This window comes from Ahaetulla prasina, chromosome 9, assembly GCF_028640845.1.
Source record: "Ahaetulla prasina isolate Xishuangbanna chromosome 9, ASM2864084v1, whole genome shotgun sequence".
NCBI classification, from domain to species: Eukaryota; Metazoa; Chordata; class Lepidosauria; order Squamata; family Colubridae; genus Ahaetulla; species Ahaetulla prasina.
In genome coordinates this window covers 57821-76325 of record NC_080547.1, presented here as the reverse complement: position 1 = coordinate 76325, position 18505 = coordinate 57821, and the positions used below count along the sequence as shown (strand labels likewise).

Genomic DNA, 18505 nt, shown 5'->3' with positions numbered 1-18505 from the left:
TCTATCATGCAGTGTTCAAACAGACTATTCTAGCATAATGTGACAGCTAAAATAATAGTCAGCTTTTTTACCTAAATTATAAGCTGCCGAATTCCGTTTTCACTTAGTGCAGGGGTAGTCAATCTTTTTATACCTACCGCCCACTTCTGTATCTCTGTTAGTAGTAAAATTTTCTAACCTCCCACCGATTCCACAGAAATGCGCTGTGTATCATCGTCTGCGCATGCCTCTCGTGCATCGTGGATTGGGTTTGTGGGGAGGGGGGCAGCTACCAGCTCTGCTTGTCTGTTACAGCTGGGTGGTGTAGGGGGAGATGCGTGAGCTATTCTGGGATGAGGCTCTTTTGTTTGAGGTCGCACTATAGCGCCATTTAGTTTCACTTACGTAACGTGAACTAAACGTATGCACGGGCGATACAAATAGTATATTTTCAGAAATTTAAATTGTCACGGGGAATTTTATGAAAACCTAATGAAAATGTTTTTAAATTATGTTATGAAATTTTTTTAAAAAGTCAATTAAATTAAAAAAAGGAAAGTGCTTCAGTATCGGACAAAACCCCTACCGCCCACCATAAAAGCTGGAACGTCCACTAGTGGGTGGCAGGGACCAGGTTGACTACCACTGATCTAAGGCCTCTTCAGCATCAGCAACATTAGTCTCTCCAAGGACCACAAAAAACTATGAAATGAGTGCTTCTGAATTTGATGGAAGAACTTTTGGGATGAGAGTGCAGGCACATTTCAAGAAAAAGAGCTTGAACTTCTAAGCTTAACACAAACTGCCTTCCAGCAAATCTTGATTTCAGAATCCGATTTCTTGATCTAAGGATTATTGCCTGCTGCAAGAAAAGCCTTTTCCCTGCTGAAAGGCTTTCCTTGGCAAGTTCAAAGCACTAGCAGCTTTCCCAGCTTGATCCAGAGAACACCAGAGAACACCAGAATACAGATTCTCTGAAAAACAGCCAAGTCCTGTCGCTCCTGATTTAGTGCCAGTGTTAATTACTCAGAATGTCAATTAGGGACTGAGCTGGCTTTGGTATTTCCCTCTCCCTTCCCATAACTCGTATTTAAATTGCTTGTCATTCACCGTCATTAGCTTCAATGCCCATCAGCTTCAATGAGCCTTGCTCAGAGTTTCAAAGTTTCACTTATGTAACGTGAACTAAACTTATGCACGGGCAATACAAATAGTATATTTTCAGAAATTTAAATTGTCACGGGGAATTTTATGAAAACCTAATGAAAATGTTTTTAAATAATGCTATGAATTTTTTTAAAAAAGTCAATTAAATTTAAAAAAAAGGAAAGTGCTTCAGTATCGGACAAAACCCCTACCGCCTACCATAAAAGCTGGAACGCCCACTAGTGGGTGGTAGGGACCAGGTTGACTACCACTGGACTGGGCTCACACAGTGCATTAAGGTATAGTTTGTTCAACAAGCTACCTTTGATTGCCATTATAAATCATATCGACTAGCCACAGTGGCTTGATTAATGCAACACACCAATGTAAACCAAACAACCTACAATTACTGGGTGTCTGCAACATGCCAACTAGTTAAAATGTCATTGACTTGTGGGCCTCTGCTAACATTAGGGATAGAGTGCTGGACTAGCAACACATGTAGACTGTCAATTCTAGTCCTATCTTAGGTCCAAAAGCAAGTTGAGTGACCTTGAGCTAATCCTCTCTCCTGAAGAAGGTGGCAATGGTCAATCACTTCCAAACTGTTGCCATAAAAACTGCAGGGGCTCGTTTCACCCTGCCAAGTTCTGGTGGGTAGCGGCCTCCTCCAAAAGAGCGAGCAGGGTGTACAGATGTCCATGTTCCTCGCAGTGAAGCAGTTCCCCTAAAGAGGCTCCCTGCAAACAGCTCTTGCCATCCAGAGGAATCGGCAGGGCAAGTGGAGGGCAGCCCCTGCGGTGGCTGTCCGGGTAAATAAGATAGTCTCAAGAAGCCAACAGGCCGAGACCCAGGAGACCGAATCAGGTGGACAAAGGGCAAAGCCAAGGGTTAGGCAGCAGCAGAGAGAGGGAACTAAAAGATGCCAGGCCTATGGAGGATGGAAACAATGGAGCTGAGATGAAGGAAAAAATCCTGATGGAGAGCTGAGCTCCTCAAAGAAAAATAGTGAAGCATTAGTGGATTTCTGAATGGGGTTTTCCCGTGTTCCACTATTCCTCAAGGCAGGCTGTTTTAAGGCTTTCCCTTTCAATTGGAGAAAATCTACATAAAAAGGCTTTTTCAAAAAAAAGAAAAAAGACAAAGCAAAGCATCCAATGATCAAACTGGATCCTCTCCTTTAAACAGGAAGTGCTATTCAGTAGACAGTGTCAATGGTTCAAGGGCTTCCAGCCTCTGCTGCCAAATTTCAAGGGACTGGCATCTGGCACGGTTGCTTCTTGCCCATGGTTGCCCATCCCCATCCCCATGCTCTGCTTTGCAGGAGTCCCTCTGTAAGCTGCCCCCAGACTCCTTCAGAATTAGGCAAAATTTTATGTCCTTGTTGGCGCAGTTATATATGGATTCCAGAGGGTTAGAAGCAACTAGTCCTGCCCCAAAACTCTGTTTCTATCTTGCATCCCTTAGAGCTGGAAGAGTAGCACACACACACACACCCGGGGGAGGGCAGCCCCTGCCATTTCCAATCAGTTCAAGGGCTGCACTAGGAGGAGGCTGTTGACTGCCCAAGAAATACTTCTTACGGAACTTGCTCTTAAGTAGCAGCTTCATCAGTGTGCAACAACACAAGGGGAAGTACAAGGTGGGGGGGATTTTGTAGGGTCACCAATGCTTTCCCTGCTGCTATAGCACTTTAGCAGCAAACTGGCCTTTTAAATGTGTTCTGCTTCTCAGTTAGTAGTCTAAAAGCAGGATAGATTCCCTCCACCCCAAATACCTCAAGCACTGCAGCAATCCAAGGAATGTGTTGTTATTGATGGACTGACTGCATTTATAAACGGGCTTTCTTCTGGGATTGCAGTAAACAAGGTCTAACCTTATTTTATCCTCACACCGCCCTGTGAGATAGGATTGCTTAAAGAGAATAACTGGCCCAAGCTGCCTATCTAACTCTGTGACCGAACAGGGACTTGAACTTGATTCACTAGTTCTAATCCAGCCTCTGAATGATCACAGCATTTTAGCTATCACAAATTATTCCTTGTATTTCTAGAGAGGAACTTTATTTAAAAGCCTCAATGTCACACATTTGATCTGGCAACTTTTGGGAGTTTTAGGGGTGCAGAGCATGAAGCCATTAAACTCCTTTGGAAGATTTGTTTATTACATTTATATGCTTCCCTGCCCATCTCACTATCAAGTGACTGAGTGGCTAGAGATTCTGGCAAGACCAGAACCAACTGTCATGTCTCACTCAGACTTTGCAATGACTGCTGACTCTCCAGAAGGTCAGGCGCCTTTCCACAAGCTGTAATTGTGATTGGTTGTAGGTTAGCTGATTTTAAGCACCATTAAGCAGCTTCTGCTTCTTAAGCAACCCTAATTTTTATTCCAAGCGTGCAGAAACACTTGCAAATGAGAGGGTGGCCCTTGTTCCCTATGGCCTCACACACTCACAGGCAGCAAGAGCGCAAGATACATTATCAGAACAAGGGACCAAAACAGCCACATCTCTCCCCCAAGCACACCTCTTGCATTTCCAAGCCTGGCCTAGTAGAAGAAACTGGGGGGAGGAAGGGCTGTCCCACGCTCATCTACTCTCTCTACTCTACTCTCCTATGCACACAGACTGCACTCATCCATCCTGCTAAGCCAGACCAGCCATTTAAGTTGTGTGCTCCCAACCATGCTAAGCAAACACTAAACAATCCACTTGTTGCTCAGTGGAACCTACGGACTCACTGGTGAAAAGCTGCAGTGTGCACTTTGGGGGGTCTGCCACTTAGGCAGAGGAACCGTTCTTATTTGGGGGAACTCTGAAGAATTCGTGAGCCACGGGGGAACAGTGGTAAGAGTGCAATACTGCAGGCTACTTCTGCTGCCTGCCGGCTGCCTGCAATTTGGCAGTTCAAATCTCACCAGGCTCAAGGTTCATTCAGCCTTCCATCCTTCCGAGGTAGGTAAAATGAGGACCCAGATTGTTGGAGCAATATTCTGACTCTGCAAAACCACTTAGAGAGGGTTGTAAAGCACTGTAAAGCAGTATATAAGTCTAAGTGGTATTGCTATCACTATTCTCCGCCATGGCAAGTTTGGGGATTCTTCAGCCTCTTCAGGTTGAATATTTGCCTGAGGAGTGATTTGCTTATATCTGCAATACCTTTCTATTCACGCCTACAAAAAATAAGACTCTGTGGTGGATGGGCTCATCAGTTTCTCAATTAGTTGAGAATTAGCTGGTACAAATGTTAGGCATCTCACCTTGGATGACCCTTCAGTAGCCCTTCAGGCTTACTACCTGACAGGTGCAGGACCCCCATTCTATCCCAAGCCCAATATCATCTTAACCTGCGCCTCAGGTTGCCTGCATCAGATAACTATTCCCATGGTGGGGCTTCCTACAAGGTGAGAAAAAGGAGGAGAGAGATTCTCAGGGGAAGCCAGTGGCATTGCAGCCCTTTCTGTGAACAAAGCAAGGCGACTGCAGCTTGCCCTGAAAGCTGGATGGACCACCTGCGCCCAGACAGCAAGATTCTCCTCAGCATTGGATTTCAAACCTCTGCCTTTGAGAACCAATGCAGCTGCTCTGTTTTTGCTCATTATGTGGCATAGAGCAAGGGGCCCCAACCCCCAGGCTGCGGCTCGCTACTGGGCCATGGCCCATTTGTTTGGAAGCAGGCCCTGCAAACAGCAGGTGAGCACATGCACGCAGCTCCATTTGCACAAGCGTGCATGCCTGCCACTCACACTGAACCATTTCTTCTCTCTCCCCTCCCCTTACCGGTCCACAAAGCCAGAAAGGTTGGGGACCACTGGTGTAGAGGTACCTGGGAAGCATGTGAGCCAGTTCCTCTCCTCTTCTGGCTTCTACCCCAGCACTATCCCAGAAACCACTTTCACCTACAAGGGGATGCCACACTCACCTACTTGCTCAGACTATAAAATTTTCTCCATGTGTGGGTTGCAGGAAAAAAGTGTCGTGTGCAGTCTCACTTTTCCTTCACACCCTCCCTCCTCTTTGCTAAGGAAGCCAACCTTCCTTTCATTTTTGCAAAGCCCGGTGGGGGAGAGTCTCTGACTTACCCACACAGTCACAAGTTGGGAACTCAGCTTGAGCTCGCTTGGCAGGGGTGTCCAGCAAACTTTTGGTTGGGGTGTCCAAATATTTCAAGGGAGATTCCAAAAATCCACTGAGAGTTGGCATAAATGGCTCTTTATTCTTGGTTGGAGTTCCTTCCAGGATTGCTGGGTCTGGATTTTGGTTTTCGTCAGAGTAAAAGCATGTGGTGGAGACCACTGTAATAGCACCAGATGATTCTATTTTTATGTGTTTCGGGGACCGAGCGGCAAAGGGATTTTCCAAGGATTGACCGGCCCCTGTTAAGAGGGAGGTTTTGAGACCCGTATTGGGAATGTCTGCCAAAGGTTGGGTGCTCTCCTGGGCTGAAGGCTGGGGAGCAACACCCAAACCATCTGGTGGCTCTGGAGACTGGCTCAGAGAAGAGAGTGGGAGCAGGGGGGAAGGGGGATGAGTTGGCAGAGGCCCTTCATTGAGAAGCAGTGGGGCTGGAAGATCTGGATTCTGAAAGGTGAAATTGTCACCAAACTCAGTCTCAAATTCTTTAATAAATTCCTCCAGCTTGTTATCCACTGCGGTAGGATTCTGGGTGAAGAATGGATGGGCTGTTGAGTCGGTTGTCCTGTGGAAGGCTTCCTCATGCCCACTGCTGCAAGCCACAGCAGAGGAGCATGGAGCAGAGCCCAGCACAGGGTTGCTGGTTAGGGGCACAACTTCACAGACAGAATTCTCTGGGAAGTAACGCTGGGTCTCCTCCTGGCCAGGATGGCAGGTTTCCTGAGTGTTGGAAGCTGGGCTTCTATTTTCAAGTAGCTTCTGCAATGGAGACTTATCTGAATGGCTGGTGGCCAATGAAGTGGGAGACAAAAACTTGGTAGGAGTGGAAGAGAGGAGCTGTTCTGGTTGAACCTCTTTGCTTGGGCACTTGACAGTGGCAGCTGCACGACACCCCTCCAAGTTGATCTGCCTCACGGGCAAGAAGAGAGGCTGAGAATCCTTCTGCCTGGACTTCTTGATTTGGATCTGCTTGCGGAATGGCTTCATCGGGCCACTCTTTTCAGGCTTCTTCTTCCTCTCTTTGACTGGCTTCTCCAGCTGCTTTGGAGGCAGCTGAACTTGAGCACTGGGAGCCCACCAGTGGGGCAGCAGCTCCTGAGTCCCTCCCTGAGGTCCGTTCTGGTCAAGGAAGAGGCTGCGCTTGTGATGAAGGTGGTGCTGCAGGGCCTTCTGGGTTTTCTTGTGGAAACTATTCTCCTGCAGGAGCTGGGACAACTGCGGGCTGGAAGAGGGGGAGTTGTGACAGCCAGCGTGGGCATTTTCATCCTTGTGGATGAGGTGCTCCTGCTTTGGTTTGACCACTCTTGCTTTGCCTGGGATTCCTCCTGGCTGCTTGAAGACAGACTGCATGCAGCCGTTGGAACTGCCCAGCAGTTGCTCCAGCTCCGCCATGGTGTCACTGACCAAGGAGGATGGGGAAGTACTGATGTGCAGGTCCCACACTCTGGCCTTGGGCTTAGTTTCTTCCCTCTGTTGCTCATTGAACTCTGCCTTCAGGGGGGTAGAGTTGCAGGTAGGAAACAGGCCATCAGATTCTAGATGGCCATTGCTGCGGTCAAGGCAATAGGGGGCTTCATCCTGAGCACATTTCACCCCCTGTGGCCAGGAGGGTGATGCAGATGCCACTGGAGTTGGGAGCAGGCGGTGACCCACCTCAGATCTGGAGGTGTGGCTCTGGCACATTCCAGCACTAGACACAGGTAGCACCATGCTGGAGTTGTGTGCTGAGAGGAGGGGAGGCTGCTCTTTGGAGCCAAAGGCCATGGTTTGCATGGGGCTCCCAGGAGGGGGCAGAGCCTGTGTGGCTGGCTCTGGAAGAACAGTGGAGAGCTGTGTCAGGGCTTCAATTGCAATGGCTGTCTGGAGACTAATGTTCTTCTCCTTTGCAATGTTCAGTGCACTTTGAGAAAGGGGAAGGACTTCCATGGGGCACAGAGCCACCTGCTTGCCTGCAGCCGGCCCCTGCTTGGCATTAGCCTCCCTGTCTAAGGGGGGCTGGTGAACTTGGCTGAAGGGCTGGGCAACACAGCTCTCCTCTTCCTCGGTGGCCGATTGGATCTTCTTCTCCAGCCATTCCAAGTAGTCTGGGCACTCAGGACCATCACAGTTGCAGTTGGGTGGTTTCATGCCTTGCTTGGCCAAATTAAGCGCAGCTTTGAGGGCATTCAGATCCTCAATTCCAGGGCAGCTGTTGGAAGGAGGCACTGCCAAACCCTCATCTATCTCACGATTCATCTCGGCATTAAATTTTTCATACAGCTGCATGCTTAATGCGGAAGGGGATGTGAGAGGTGGCAGCCCATGAGAGGACATGGCAGCCTCTGCTGCTGCTGAGAAAGCCACTAGGTTTTGAGCATCCTCCAAATTGGCATTGCTGGAAGAGTCTCCCTGCCTCAGGGCAGCAGGTGTGCTCTCCCAGGTGACCTCCTGCTTGGCATGCGGGCTGCCAAGCCACATGCCGGGATCCATTAGCATGGCCCCTCCTCCAGCAACTGCTTTTCCTCCGCCATTGGCCAGGCCAGCTGGGAGGGTCCCTCTTAACCTTCCTTCTTCGGCATGGCTACATGGCTCTTTTTCCATGTGGCCTGTTTTGGGTCCATCAACCGAACTGCTGTCCAAACTGGTCTGGAAAGGAAATTACAAAAAAAAAAATTAGTTTGATAATGGCTGTTTCCTTTTAGTCTTTTCTAGGAAAAACACCGGGAGCATCTTAAAAATGATCACACGGAGTGGCATACATTTCTGTGAATTGACAATCAGCCCATTTCAATAACCTAGTTCCCAAGCCTGTGATCCAGCAAACTTGGTGGTCCAAAAATGTGTTGGAGGTGCCATTTCCCCCCCAACAGTCACCATTTCATGAAACCACCACAACTTCCAAGGGTATTTTAGATGCAGTGATTAAGATGCTGGCCTAGAAACCAGGAGATAATGACTTGTAGTCCTAACCTAACCCTAACCCAAACCCTGTCTTAGGCTGGGTGACTTCGGGCAAGTCACTCTCAGTCCAACCAAACTCATAGGGTTGCTTTTGTGGGGGAAAGAGAAGGAAGGAACATTAAGTATGTTCGCCTCCTTGAATTACTTATAACTCAAGGGTGGGATAACAATCTAATAAATAAAACAAATATAAGTTTTCATAAGTGGCATCTACGAGATTTATCAAAATCTGAGAAGGAACCCCATAATCACAATAACGTGTAATTTCACAAGATTTCAGCCATTCAAGGAAAAATTAGAATATTTCTTATTTAATTTTGGAATTTTAGGGATGTCATCTGAGGATGTCACATGTGATATAGTATTCACAGGCACCCTTGCCAAAGCCTGTTTCAAAAGATCACCATCAAAACTTTCACTGATAACAGCTAGAAGCTGCTGCTCAGAGACCCTTGGCTGTAAACCATGGCCATCTCAGGAAGGTCCCAGGAAGGGCCGTTGGGCTTGGAAGAGGAGGAGGCGGCACTGCAGAAGTGAACAGCCCTTGTGTCGGAAATAGGAAGAATTAAAGGTGTACTAAGCAAATGCCAAACTTCCATTGTCCTCTTTCAGCTCAACCCTCCCCCAGTTTTCTTTCCAAGATTGTCTTTGAGCTCTTCCTGCCTCTGCTTCAGAGTCCTGGAAAATCTTATCAGTATATCACATAAGTTGACAACAGGATACAACTATAGTACAGTATAGAAGCCAGCAGCTCAGTTTCACAAGAGCTTGCTTGCTATTTGCTTTAAAATTCTTACATATAGAGTTTGGAAACAAATATAGAACCTGAACCTTTAATGAGACTGAACAATGAGACTTAGGATGTTGTTTGAAGATTTCCCTATTTTTCCAGCCCTGTATACATGCCATATCATTATTTTTCCACATTGGAAATAAGATATGAACACTGTAGTTAACAAACATAAATCTCCTCTTTATTGCTATCCCCCAATGTTGATATAATAGAAAGCAGGCACGGGATGATGGTTTGTTCAAAAGAAATAGAAGAAATAAACCTTCAAGTAATAACACCATTACCATTGCACTGAATAAAAAGGCAGAGAAACTGAGCTGGACTGCTTTATAAATTTTGAAATAAATTATATAAACAACTGCACTTTATCAGCAGTTCTGCAAACAATTGCATTTCCTGCAATTTCTACCCTGATTATCAGTTGCTGCAGTCTCTGCATTGGGGAAGAGAGGGATATTAGCTCAAACAATGCCATCAGACTCCAAAATTCCACTTTCAAACAGAGTCAAAGGTTACCTTCAAGTGCTTCAAGGACCCTCTAAAAAAGAGGGAGTTAAGCTATTCTCCAAAGCACCTGAGGGTAGGACAAGAAGCAAGGGGTGGAAACTAATCAAGGAGAGAAGCAACCTGGAACTAAGGAGAAATTTCCTGACAGTGAGAACAATTAATCAGTGGAACAACTTGCCTCCAGAAGTTGTGAATGCTCCAACACTGGAAGTTTTTAAGAAGAGATTGGATAACCATTTGTCTGAAGTGGTGTAGGGTTTCCTGCCTAAGCAGTGGGTCGGACTAGAACAGGGGTCAGTAACCTTGGTAACTTTAAGACTTGTGGACTTTAACTCCCAGAATTCTGGGAGTTGAAGTCCACAAAGTTGCCAAGGTTGAAGACCCCTGGACTAGAAGACCTCCAAGGTCCCTTCTAACTCTGTTGTTCTATTTATTCTATTCTATTTAAAAGGATGCAGATTACCAGCTGTCTGCAAGGAATATAAATCGTTCCATTCCCCACTAGCCTATCAGAGCTGAAGAAGCTTCTTGGATGAGAAGCAAAACGTCTTCAAAAGAAAAACCAGAAAGTTCCAGTTGGGACAACTATGACCTGGATGACTGAGAATCTCTACAGACTTTCAACAGTTATCTAGTTTTTATGTTACTGTTTTGCACATCCTTGCAAGTCTCTTCATTGCAAAAATGGCCCAGGCTAAGTAAATTTGGGGGAGTGGGGAGTTGAAACTGACAAAAGTTATACTTTTCCTCAGCAGGTCTGCTGAGGTCTTGACCAGAAGCACAGGAACATAGAATTAGGAAACCAAAGAGATGGAAGGGACCTTCAGCATCATTTGGTCCAACTCCCTGACCAGTGTTGGTATCTTCTCTCTATCAGCATCCCTGACCGCTGACCATCTATTTCTGTTCCCACCCCTCCAGTGAAGGAGAGTTCACCAAATTCTGAGGAAAATTGTTTCATGGGTTAACATGTTTTAACCTTCAGAATTCCTTCCTGATGTTTGGCCAAAATTTATTTCCTTGCTGTTTAACCCCTTTCTTTCTTGTCCTCTCTTCTAAAGCCATCGGGAACTGACTTGTCCCATCTTCTAACTGTCCTTTAGATACTTGAACTCAGTGATTTATCTCCTTAGACTTCTCTTTTCCAGGGTAGCCACATTCAGTATGCATAACATTCTTTGTAACTTTTTCTTTCCAGACCTCTTACTGTCTTGGCTATTTTTCTCACAGTACACTCCAGTTTATTTATTACATTTTTATCCCACCTTTTATACTTAATAAGTAACTCAAGGCAGCAAACCTCCATCCTCCTCTTCTTTTCCCCACAATAACAATCCTGTGCGGTGGGATAGGTTCCTAACCAAAGTAGCTGACAATTTTGTCATCCAAAAGGTAGAGGAAGCATTAGAGGGTCAACTTTACTGGACTTAATTCTTACTAAAAGAGATTAAATGATAGAGGGGTTGAAGTTGCCGGAACATTGGGGGAAGAGTGACCATGACATACTGGACTGGAATATGAAACAAGCACAGGCAAGTGTTTAGACTGTAAAAGAGCTGATTCCAACAAACTCAGAAAGAGCTCGGGAAAGAGTCCATGGATGAAAATCTTAAAGGGGAAACCAACTCAAGACGTTTGGGAAACTCTGAAAAATATTATTATAAATGCTCAGTTATTTTATTTATTTTATTTATTAAATTTTTATACCGCCCTTCTCCCAAAGGACTCAGGGCGGTGTACAGCCAGAATAAAAACAAAGATATATACAATTTAAAACAACATTTAAAAGAGCAAATTTTAAAGGCTGATTATTAAAATTTAAGTTAAAAAGTTAAAAATATTAAAACCCAATTAGAATACATCACTAATTATGCCAGTCCCGCTTTAATGAATAAATATGTTTTGAGCTCACGACGGAAGGTCCGGAGATAAGGCACTTGACGCAGGCCGGGGGGAAGTTCGTTCCAGAGCGTCACTGCCCCCACAGAGAAGGCCCTACTCCTGGGGACCGCCAGCCGACACTGTTTGGCGGACGGCACCCTGAGGAGACCCTCTCTGTGCGAGCGTACGGGTCGATGGGAGGCAAAGGGTAACAGCAGGCGGTCTCGTAAGTACCCGGGTCCTAAGCCATGGAGCGCTTTAAAGATAGTTACCAAAATCTTGAAGCGCACCCGAAAGACCACAGGAAGCCAGTGCAAGCTACGGAGCAGCGATGTCACGTGGGAGCCACGAGCGGCTCCCGTTACTACTCACGCAGCTGCATTCTGGACTAACTGCAGCCTCCGGGTGCACCTCAAGGGGAGCCCCATGTAGAGACCATTGCAATAATCCAGCCTAGACGTAACCAGAGCATGAGTGACCGTGCATAAGGCATCCCGGTCAAGGAAGGGACGCAACTGGCGAACCAGGCGAACCTGGTAAAAGGCCCTCCTGGCGACGGCCGCCAGGTGTTCATCAAAAGACAGCCGTCCATCCAGGAGGACGCCCAAGTTGCGAACCACCTCCTTTGGGGCCACTAACTCACCCCCACAGTCAGCTGCGGATGCAGCTGACTGTACCGGGATGCCGGCATCCACAGCCACTCCGTCTTGGAGGGATTGAGCTTGAGTCTGTTTCTCCCCATCCAGACCCGTACAGCTTCCAGGCACCGGGATAGCACTTCGACCGCTTCATTGGGGTGGTCCGGGGTGGAGAAGTACAGCTGAGTATCATCAGCGTACAGATGATAACTCACCCGAAACCACTGATGACCTCACCCAGCGGCTTCATATAGATGTTGAACAGGGTAGGCGAGAGAATCGACCCTGAGGCACCCACAAGTGAGGCGCCTCGGGGCGACCTCTGCCCCCTGTCAACACCGTCTGCGACCGGTCAGAGAGATAGGAGGAGAACCACCGATACACGGTGCCCCCCACTCCCAATCCCTCCAACCGGCGCAGCAGGGTACCAAGGTCGATGGTATCGAAAGCCGCTGAGAGATCTAATAGGACCAAGGCAGAGGAGCAACCTGTCCCTGGCCCTCCAGAGGTCATCCACCAACGCGACCAAAGCCGTCTCCGTGCTATAACCGGGTCGGAAGCCGGACTGGAACGGGTCTAGATAGACAGTTTCCTCCAGGTGCCGGGGGAGCTGCCATGCAACCACACTCTCTACAACCTTCGCCACAAAGCGAAGGTTGGAGACTGGACGATAATTACCCAAAATAGCTGGGTCCAGGGAAGGCTTCTTGAGGAGAGGTCTCACCACTGCCTCCTTCAAGGCGGCGGGGAAAACCCCTTCCATCAAAGAAGCATTTATAATCCCCTGGAGCCAGCCTCGTGTCACTTCCTGAGCAGCCAGCACTAACCAGGAAGGGCACGGGTCCAGTAAACACGTAGTTGCATGTAACCTCCCCAGCAACCTGTCCATGTCCTCGGGAGCCACAGAATCGAACTCATCCCAAATAACCTCAACAAGACGTGTCTCTGTCATCTCAGCTGGATCCTCGCAATCTTGGTCCAAACTATCCCGAAGTTGAACGATTTTATCGTATAGATAACCGTTAAACTCCTCAGCTCGTCCCTGTAGGTCATCCCGTCCCTCTTGATGGAGGAGGAACGGGTCACCAAACAGGGCGGCCGGGCAGTTATCTGCCGATGCAATGAGGGTGGAAGCGTGGGCGCCGCCTCCTTCATTGCCACTAGGTAGGTCTAGTAAAGGACCTCACTAGTGTCCGATCAGCCTCGGGCAGCTAGACCTCCAAATACTCTCTAGGCGTCTTCTCCGGCGTTTCATCTCTCTCAGCTCCTCGGAAAACCAGGAGCCAATTGAGATCTCGCCGGGTCAGAGGCCGCAAAGGCGACACGGTCCAAAGCCCCAGCCGCGGCCCGTTCCCAGGCCGCAACCAGTTCTTCAGTCGTGCCGTGGGTAAGATCCTCAGGAAGCGGCCCAAGCTCCGTCAGGAACCTCTCCGGGTCCATCAGGCGCCTGGGACGGAACCAACGCATTGGCTCCGTCTCCCTGCGGTGGTGAGCGGCGGTCTGAAAGTCTAGGCGAAGAAGAAAATGATCTGACCATGACACTGGTTCTTTCACTAAATCTCCTAAATCCAGATCATTTACCCACTGACCAGAGATAAAAATCAAGTCTAGCGCGCCTCCCCCAATGTGTGTAGGGCCATCAGTTACTTGAATCAGGTCCAAGGCCGTCATGGAGGCCTGGAACTCCTGAACCACCGTCGGCGACAAGCGGCAGATGGCAGGTTGAAATCCCCAAGACCAGTAGTCTGGGGATCTCAACCGCCACGCCAGCAAGCACCTCTAGCAGTTCAGGTAGGGCTGTAGTCACGCAGCAAGGAGCCAGGTACGTGATCAACAGCCCCATCTGATTCCGGTGGCCCCACTTCACAAGGAGGGATTCACAGCCAGCTATCTGAGGAACAGTGGACTCCCTCGGCTCCAGACTTTCTTTAATCACAACCGCCACCCCCCCACCCCTACCTTGGGTCCTCGGCTGATGGAATGCACGGAAACCCGGAGGGCACAGTTCGACCAGGGGTACACCCCCTTCTGTGCCCAACCAGGTCTCCGTAATGCCCATAAGGTCCGCGGACTCCCCCTGAATAAGGTCACAAATCAGGGGAGCCTTGTTAACCACGGACCGGGCATTGCAAAGCATCAGCCGAAGACCCAAGCTCTGAGGGTCTTGACCATCCGGGGAACGAGTGAGGACTGGGGGGGCCGGAGCACGTGATCGCTTTTAAACATCGAACACGTGCTCCCAAAAAACGATACGGCCCCCTGCCTCCGCCATATCTGCCCCTCCCACTCACCGTACAGTTCAGTACAACACCACTGAAAAAGAAAAACAAGAAATCTAAGAGGAAAGCAGCACAGTTACATAAAGAACTCTCTGATAAACTGAACGACAAAAAGGATAACTACCCATAAAAAACTTATTCAATTGGCCAAGCTAAAATACAATTACACCCTATAAAATCACTAAAATTTAAAAACCCCAATAAATCAATTTAAAAGTTTAAAAAACTAAGCCAGTCCAGCAAGACAAAACAAATAGGTTTTAAGTTCGCGGCGAAAGGTCCTAAGGTCGGGCAGTTGTCGGAGTCCAGGGGGAAGCTCATTCCACAGGGTAGGAGCCCCCACAGAGAAGGCCCTCCCCCGGGGGCCGCCAGTCGACATTGTTTGGCTGACGGCACCCTAAGGAGTCCCTCTCTGTGAGAACGCACCGGTCGCTGGGAGATTGAAGCCGGCAGAAGCCGGTCCCGTAAATATCCCGGTCCTAAGCCATGGAGCGCTTTAAAGGTCGTCACCAATACCTTGAAGCGCACCCGGAAGACCACAGGTAGCCAGTGCAGTCTGCGCAGGATAGGTGTTACGTGGGAGCTCCGTGCTGCTCCCTCAATAACCCGCGCAACCACATTCTGGACTAACTGGAGTCTCCGAGTGCTCTTCAAGGGGAGCCCCATGTAGAGAGCATTGCAATATTCCAGGCGAGAAGTAACGAGAGCATGATTGACCGTGCATAGGGCATCCCGGTCCAGGAAGGGACGCAACTGGCGAATCAGGCGAACCTGATAAAAAGCTCTCCTGGAGACGGTCATCAAATGATGGAAACTAAACAAAGAGAGAAGCAACCTAGAAAAAGAAAAATTTCCGGACAGCGAGAACAATTAATCAGGGGAACAGCCTGCCTCCAGAAGTTGTGGATGCTCCATCATTGAAGTTTTTTAAGAAGAGACTGGACAACCATTTACCTGAAATGGTGTAAGGTCTCCAGCTTCAGTGGAGGGTTGGACTGAAGGAACTTCATGGTTCCTTCCAACTCTATTATTCTGTTCTGTTATTCTGTATCCATCCCATCAAGTGCAAAGAAAGTCCACAAAGGTATAGGATCTCCTGCCATGGGCAGGGTGTTGGACCAAAGACCTCCAATCTCCCTTCTAACTCTATTATTCTGTGTCCTACTTTCAATCTTCTTTCCACAAGTAACAAAGAAATATGTGGTCTTCCCCAGGAAACCAAATATGGCCTGGCTGTATTGCCTCTGGAACAGCTGCCCAGCTTGACCTGAACAGCTCACTTTGGTATCACCCATAATAGCAGCACCCCTTAACTAATGTCTCACTGCATATACAGTCATTCTCATTCAGCGACTCAGGAGCCCAGGTGACGCAGTGGTTAGAATGCAGTACTGCAGGCTAACTCACTGCTCACCTCAGAAGTTCGATTCTGAGCGGCTCAAGGTTGACTCAGCCTTCCATCCTTCCGAGGTCAGTAAAATAAGAGCCCAGATTGTTGGGGGCAACAGGCTGACTCTATAAATTGCCTACAGAGGGCTGTAAGGCACTGTGAAGGCTGTAATAGCTATTGCTATTGCTACATCAGCTTGAGGCCCAAAGCTGGCTGCCACCAAAAAAGGAACCTTCTGTCCCTATTAAGGGAATCCTATTTCAGGCTCTGACCAAAGAGCTGGTTTTTGCTTACTCTAAAAAAATTATGCACAAGGGTGCTGGGAAGCTAGAAAGGCTTATGCCTTTGTTACATACTGTAATAGTGTCACTTGTATTAGTGACACAAGAAGCCTATTGTGTCCACCAAGGCGTTACGGGGGAGACATCTGAAAGCAATGACACCTAAGAGAAGCTTGTTGAGGAACCAGCAAAAGACACTCCCTTCCATTCTTCTGTGACTTCAAAGAGCTTGAGATCTTTTCTCTCAAATGGGAGGGGCAAGCAGAGAGGAAACTGCTAGCAAAACCATTGTGTGGGTGAATGTTTAAAGTTAACATGCAGGGGAAACCGATCAAGGACTGGAGAACTATTTTATGCCACAATTTTAAACACTATTTCTTGGCTCCGCTATGAGTATCCTTGTTGCTTTCACAATTCTAACCAAGTTTCTCATGGCCTTCACTGCTTAGTCAGTAACACAAAGAAGAGCTTTTGACAGGATCCCTTATAAAAAAATTACAGGATCATCCGAGGGTCCAACTGTGGGTCTCATGACATGTCAGGCAGCTATAAACCAAACTTGAGAGGGTTACAAAATGCCTTCACTCTGCATGGACCAGCTGCCTCTCAGCTTATCTGAGTGGAAAGGGAAGTGCGGTCTGCAGCACAACAGGGATTAGAAAAAGGTCTTTTTCTTTTATTATTATTATTATTATTATTATTATTATTATTATTATTATTATTATTATTATTATTATTATTATTATTATTATTAATTAAATTTTTATACCGCCCTTCTCCCGAAGGACTCAGGGCAGTTTACAGCCATGATAAAAAATAACAACAGGATACACATAAAACCATAATTTAAAAAACTTATTATACAAATGGCCGAATTAAAACATTTAGAATAAAACCCCAAATTTTAAAATGTTAAAACATTAACATTTTAAGCATCAACTAAGCTAAACCAGCTACAGGTACCGGAACAGACTTGTAAGTGGATCACAAGCTTCCTAACAAACAGGAAGCAGCAGGTGAAGCTAAGCAAGATCACATCAAATACCTGTACAATTAGCACAGGGGCCCCCCAAGGCTGTGTGCTCTCCCCACTTCTCTTCTCTCTGTATACCAATGACTGCATCTCCAATGATCCATTTGTTAAGCTACTGAAGTTCGCAGATGACACAACAGTGATTGGTCTCATTCGAGACAATGACGAATCCGCATATAGACGAGAGGTCGAACGACTAGCCTTGTGGTGCAACCAAAACAATCTGGAACTGAACACACTCAAAACCGTAGAAATGGTGGTAGACTTTAGGAAAAACCCTTCCATACTTCCACCTCTCACAATACTTGACAACACAGTATCAACAGTAGAAACCTTCAAATTTCTGGGTTCTATCATATCGCAAGATCTCAAATGGACAGCTAACATCAAAACATCATTAAAAAAGGACAACAAAGAATGTTCTTTCTGCGCCAACTCAGTTAGCTCAAACTGCCCAAGGAGCTGCTGATCCAGTTCTACAGAGGAATTATTGAGTCTGTCATTTGCACCTCTATAACTGTCTGGTTCGGTTCTGCAACCCAACAAGAAAAACACAGACTTCAGAGGATAATTAGAACTGCAGAAAAAATAATTGCTACCAACCTGCCTTCCATTGAGGACCTGTATACTGCACGAATCAAGAAGAGGACCGTGAAAATATTTGCAGATCCCTCGCATCCTGGACATAAACTGTTTCAACTCCTACCCTCAAAACGACGCTATAGAGCACTGCACACCAGAACAACTAGACACAAGAACAGTTTTTTCCCGAAGGCCATCACTCTGCTAAACAAATAATTCCCTCAACACTGTCAGACTATTTACTGAATCTGCACTACTATTAATCGTTTCATAGTTCCCATCACCAATCTCTTTCCACTTATGACTGTATGACTATAACTTGTTGCTGGCAATCCTTATGATTTATATTGATATATTGATCATCAATTGTGTTGTAAATGTTGTACCTTGATGAACGTATCTTTTCTTTTATGTACACTGAGAGCATATGCACCAAGACAAATTCCTTGTGTGTCCAATCACACTTGGCCAATAAAATTCTATTCTATTCTATTCTAAAACTAATTAAAATCCTATTAAAATCCTATGCCAGTCCTGCGCGAACAAACAAATAGGTCTTCAGCTCTCGGCGGAAAGTCCGAAGGTCTGGCAATTGCTGAAGTCCAGGGGGAAGTTCGTTCCAAAGGGTGGGAGCCCCCACAGAGAAGGCCCTTCCCCTGGGGGCCGCCAGCCGACATTGCTTGGCGGACGGCACCCTAAGGAGTCCCTCTCTGTGCGAGTGTACAGGTTGGTGGGAGGCATTCGGTAACAAGAAAGGAGGGGGCACCTGCTTCTACGTTAACAATCACTGATGTAAGAATGTTACCATACTAAAGAAATTTTGTGATGAGGACTTAGAGACACTATTGCAGACACTTTTATGCCCCATGAGTGCTCTCTTCATTCATATTAGTTGGGTCTATATACCACTCCATACAGACA

General features: G+C 47.1%; 1 protein-coding gene across 8 annotated transcripts in view; it reads right to left on the bottom strand.

The window, feature by feature from the left end:
* The window catches only part of TET3 (tet methylcytosine dioxygenase 3), an 83608-nt gene that overhangs the window by 32611 nt on the left and 32492 nt on the right, over nucleotides 1–18505 (bottom strand). For all 8 annotated transcript variants that reach the window (XR_009156511.1, XR_009156512.1, XM_058194813.1 and 5 more), the window contains exon 2: nucleotides 5209–7885. Coding sequence is in view for 6 of the 8 variants with exons in the window: in XM_058194811.1 (XP_058050794.1) it covers nucleotides 5209–7885 (2677 nt within the window). In the remaining 2 variants the exon portion in view is untranslated. The remainder of the gene's footprint in view (nucleotides 1–5208; nucleotides 7886–18505) is intronic.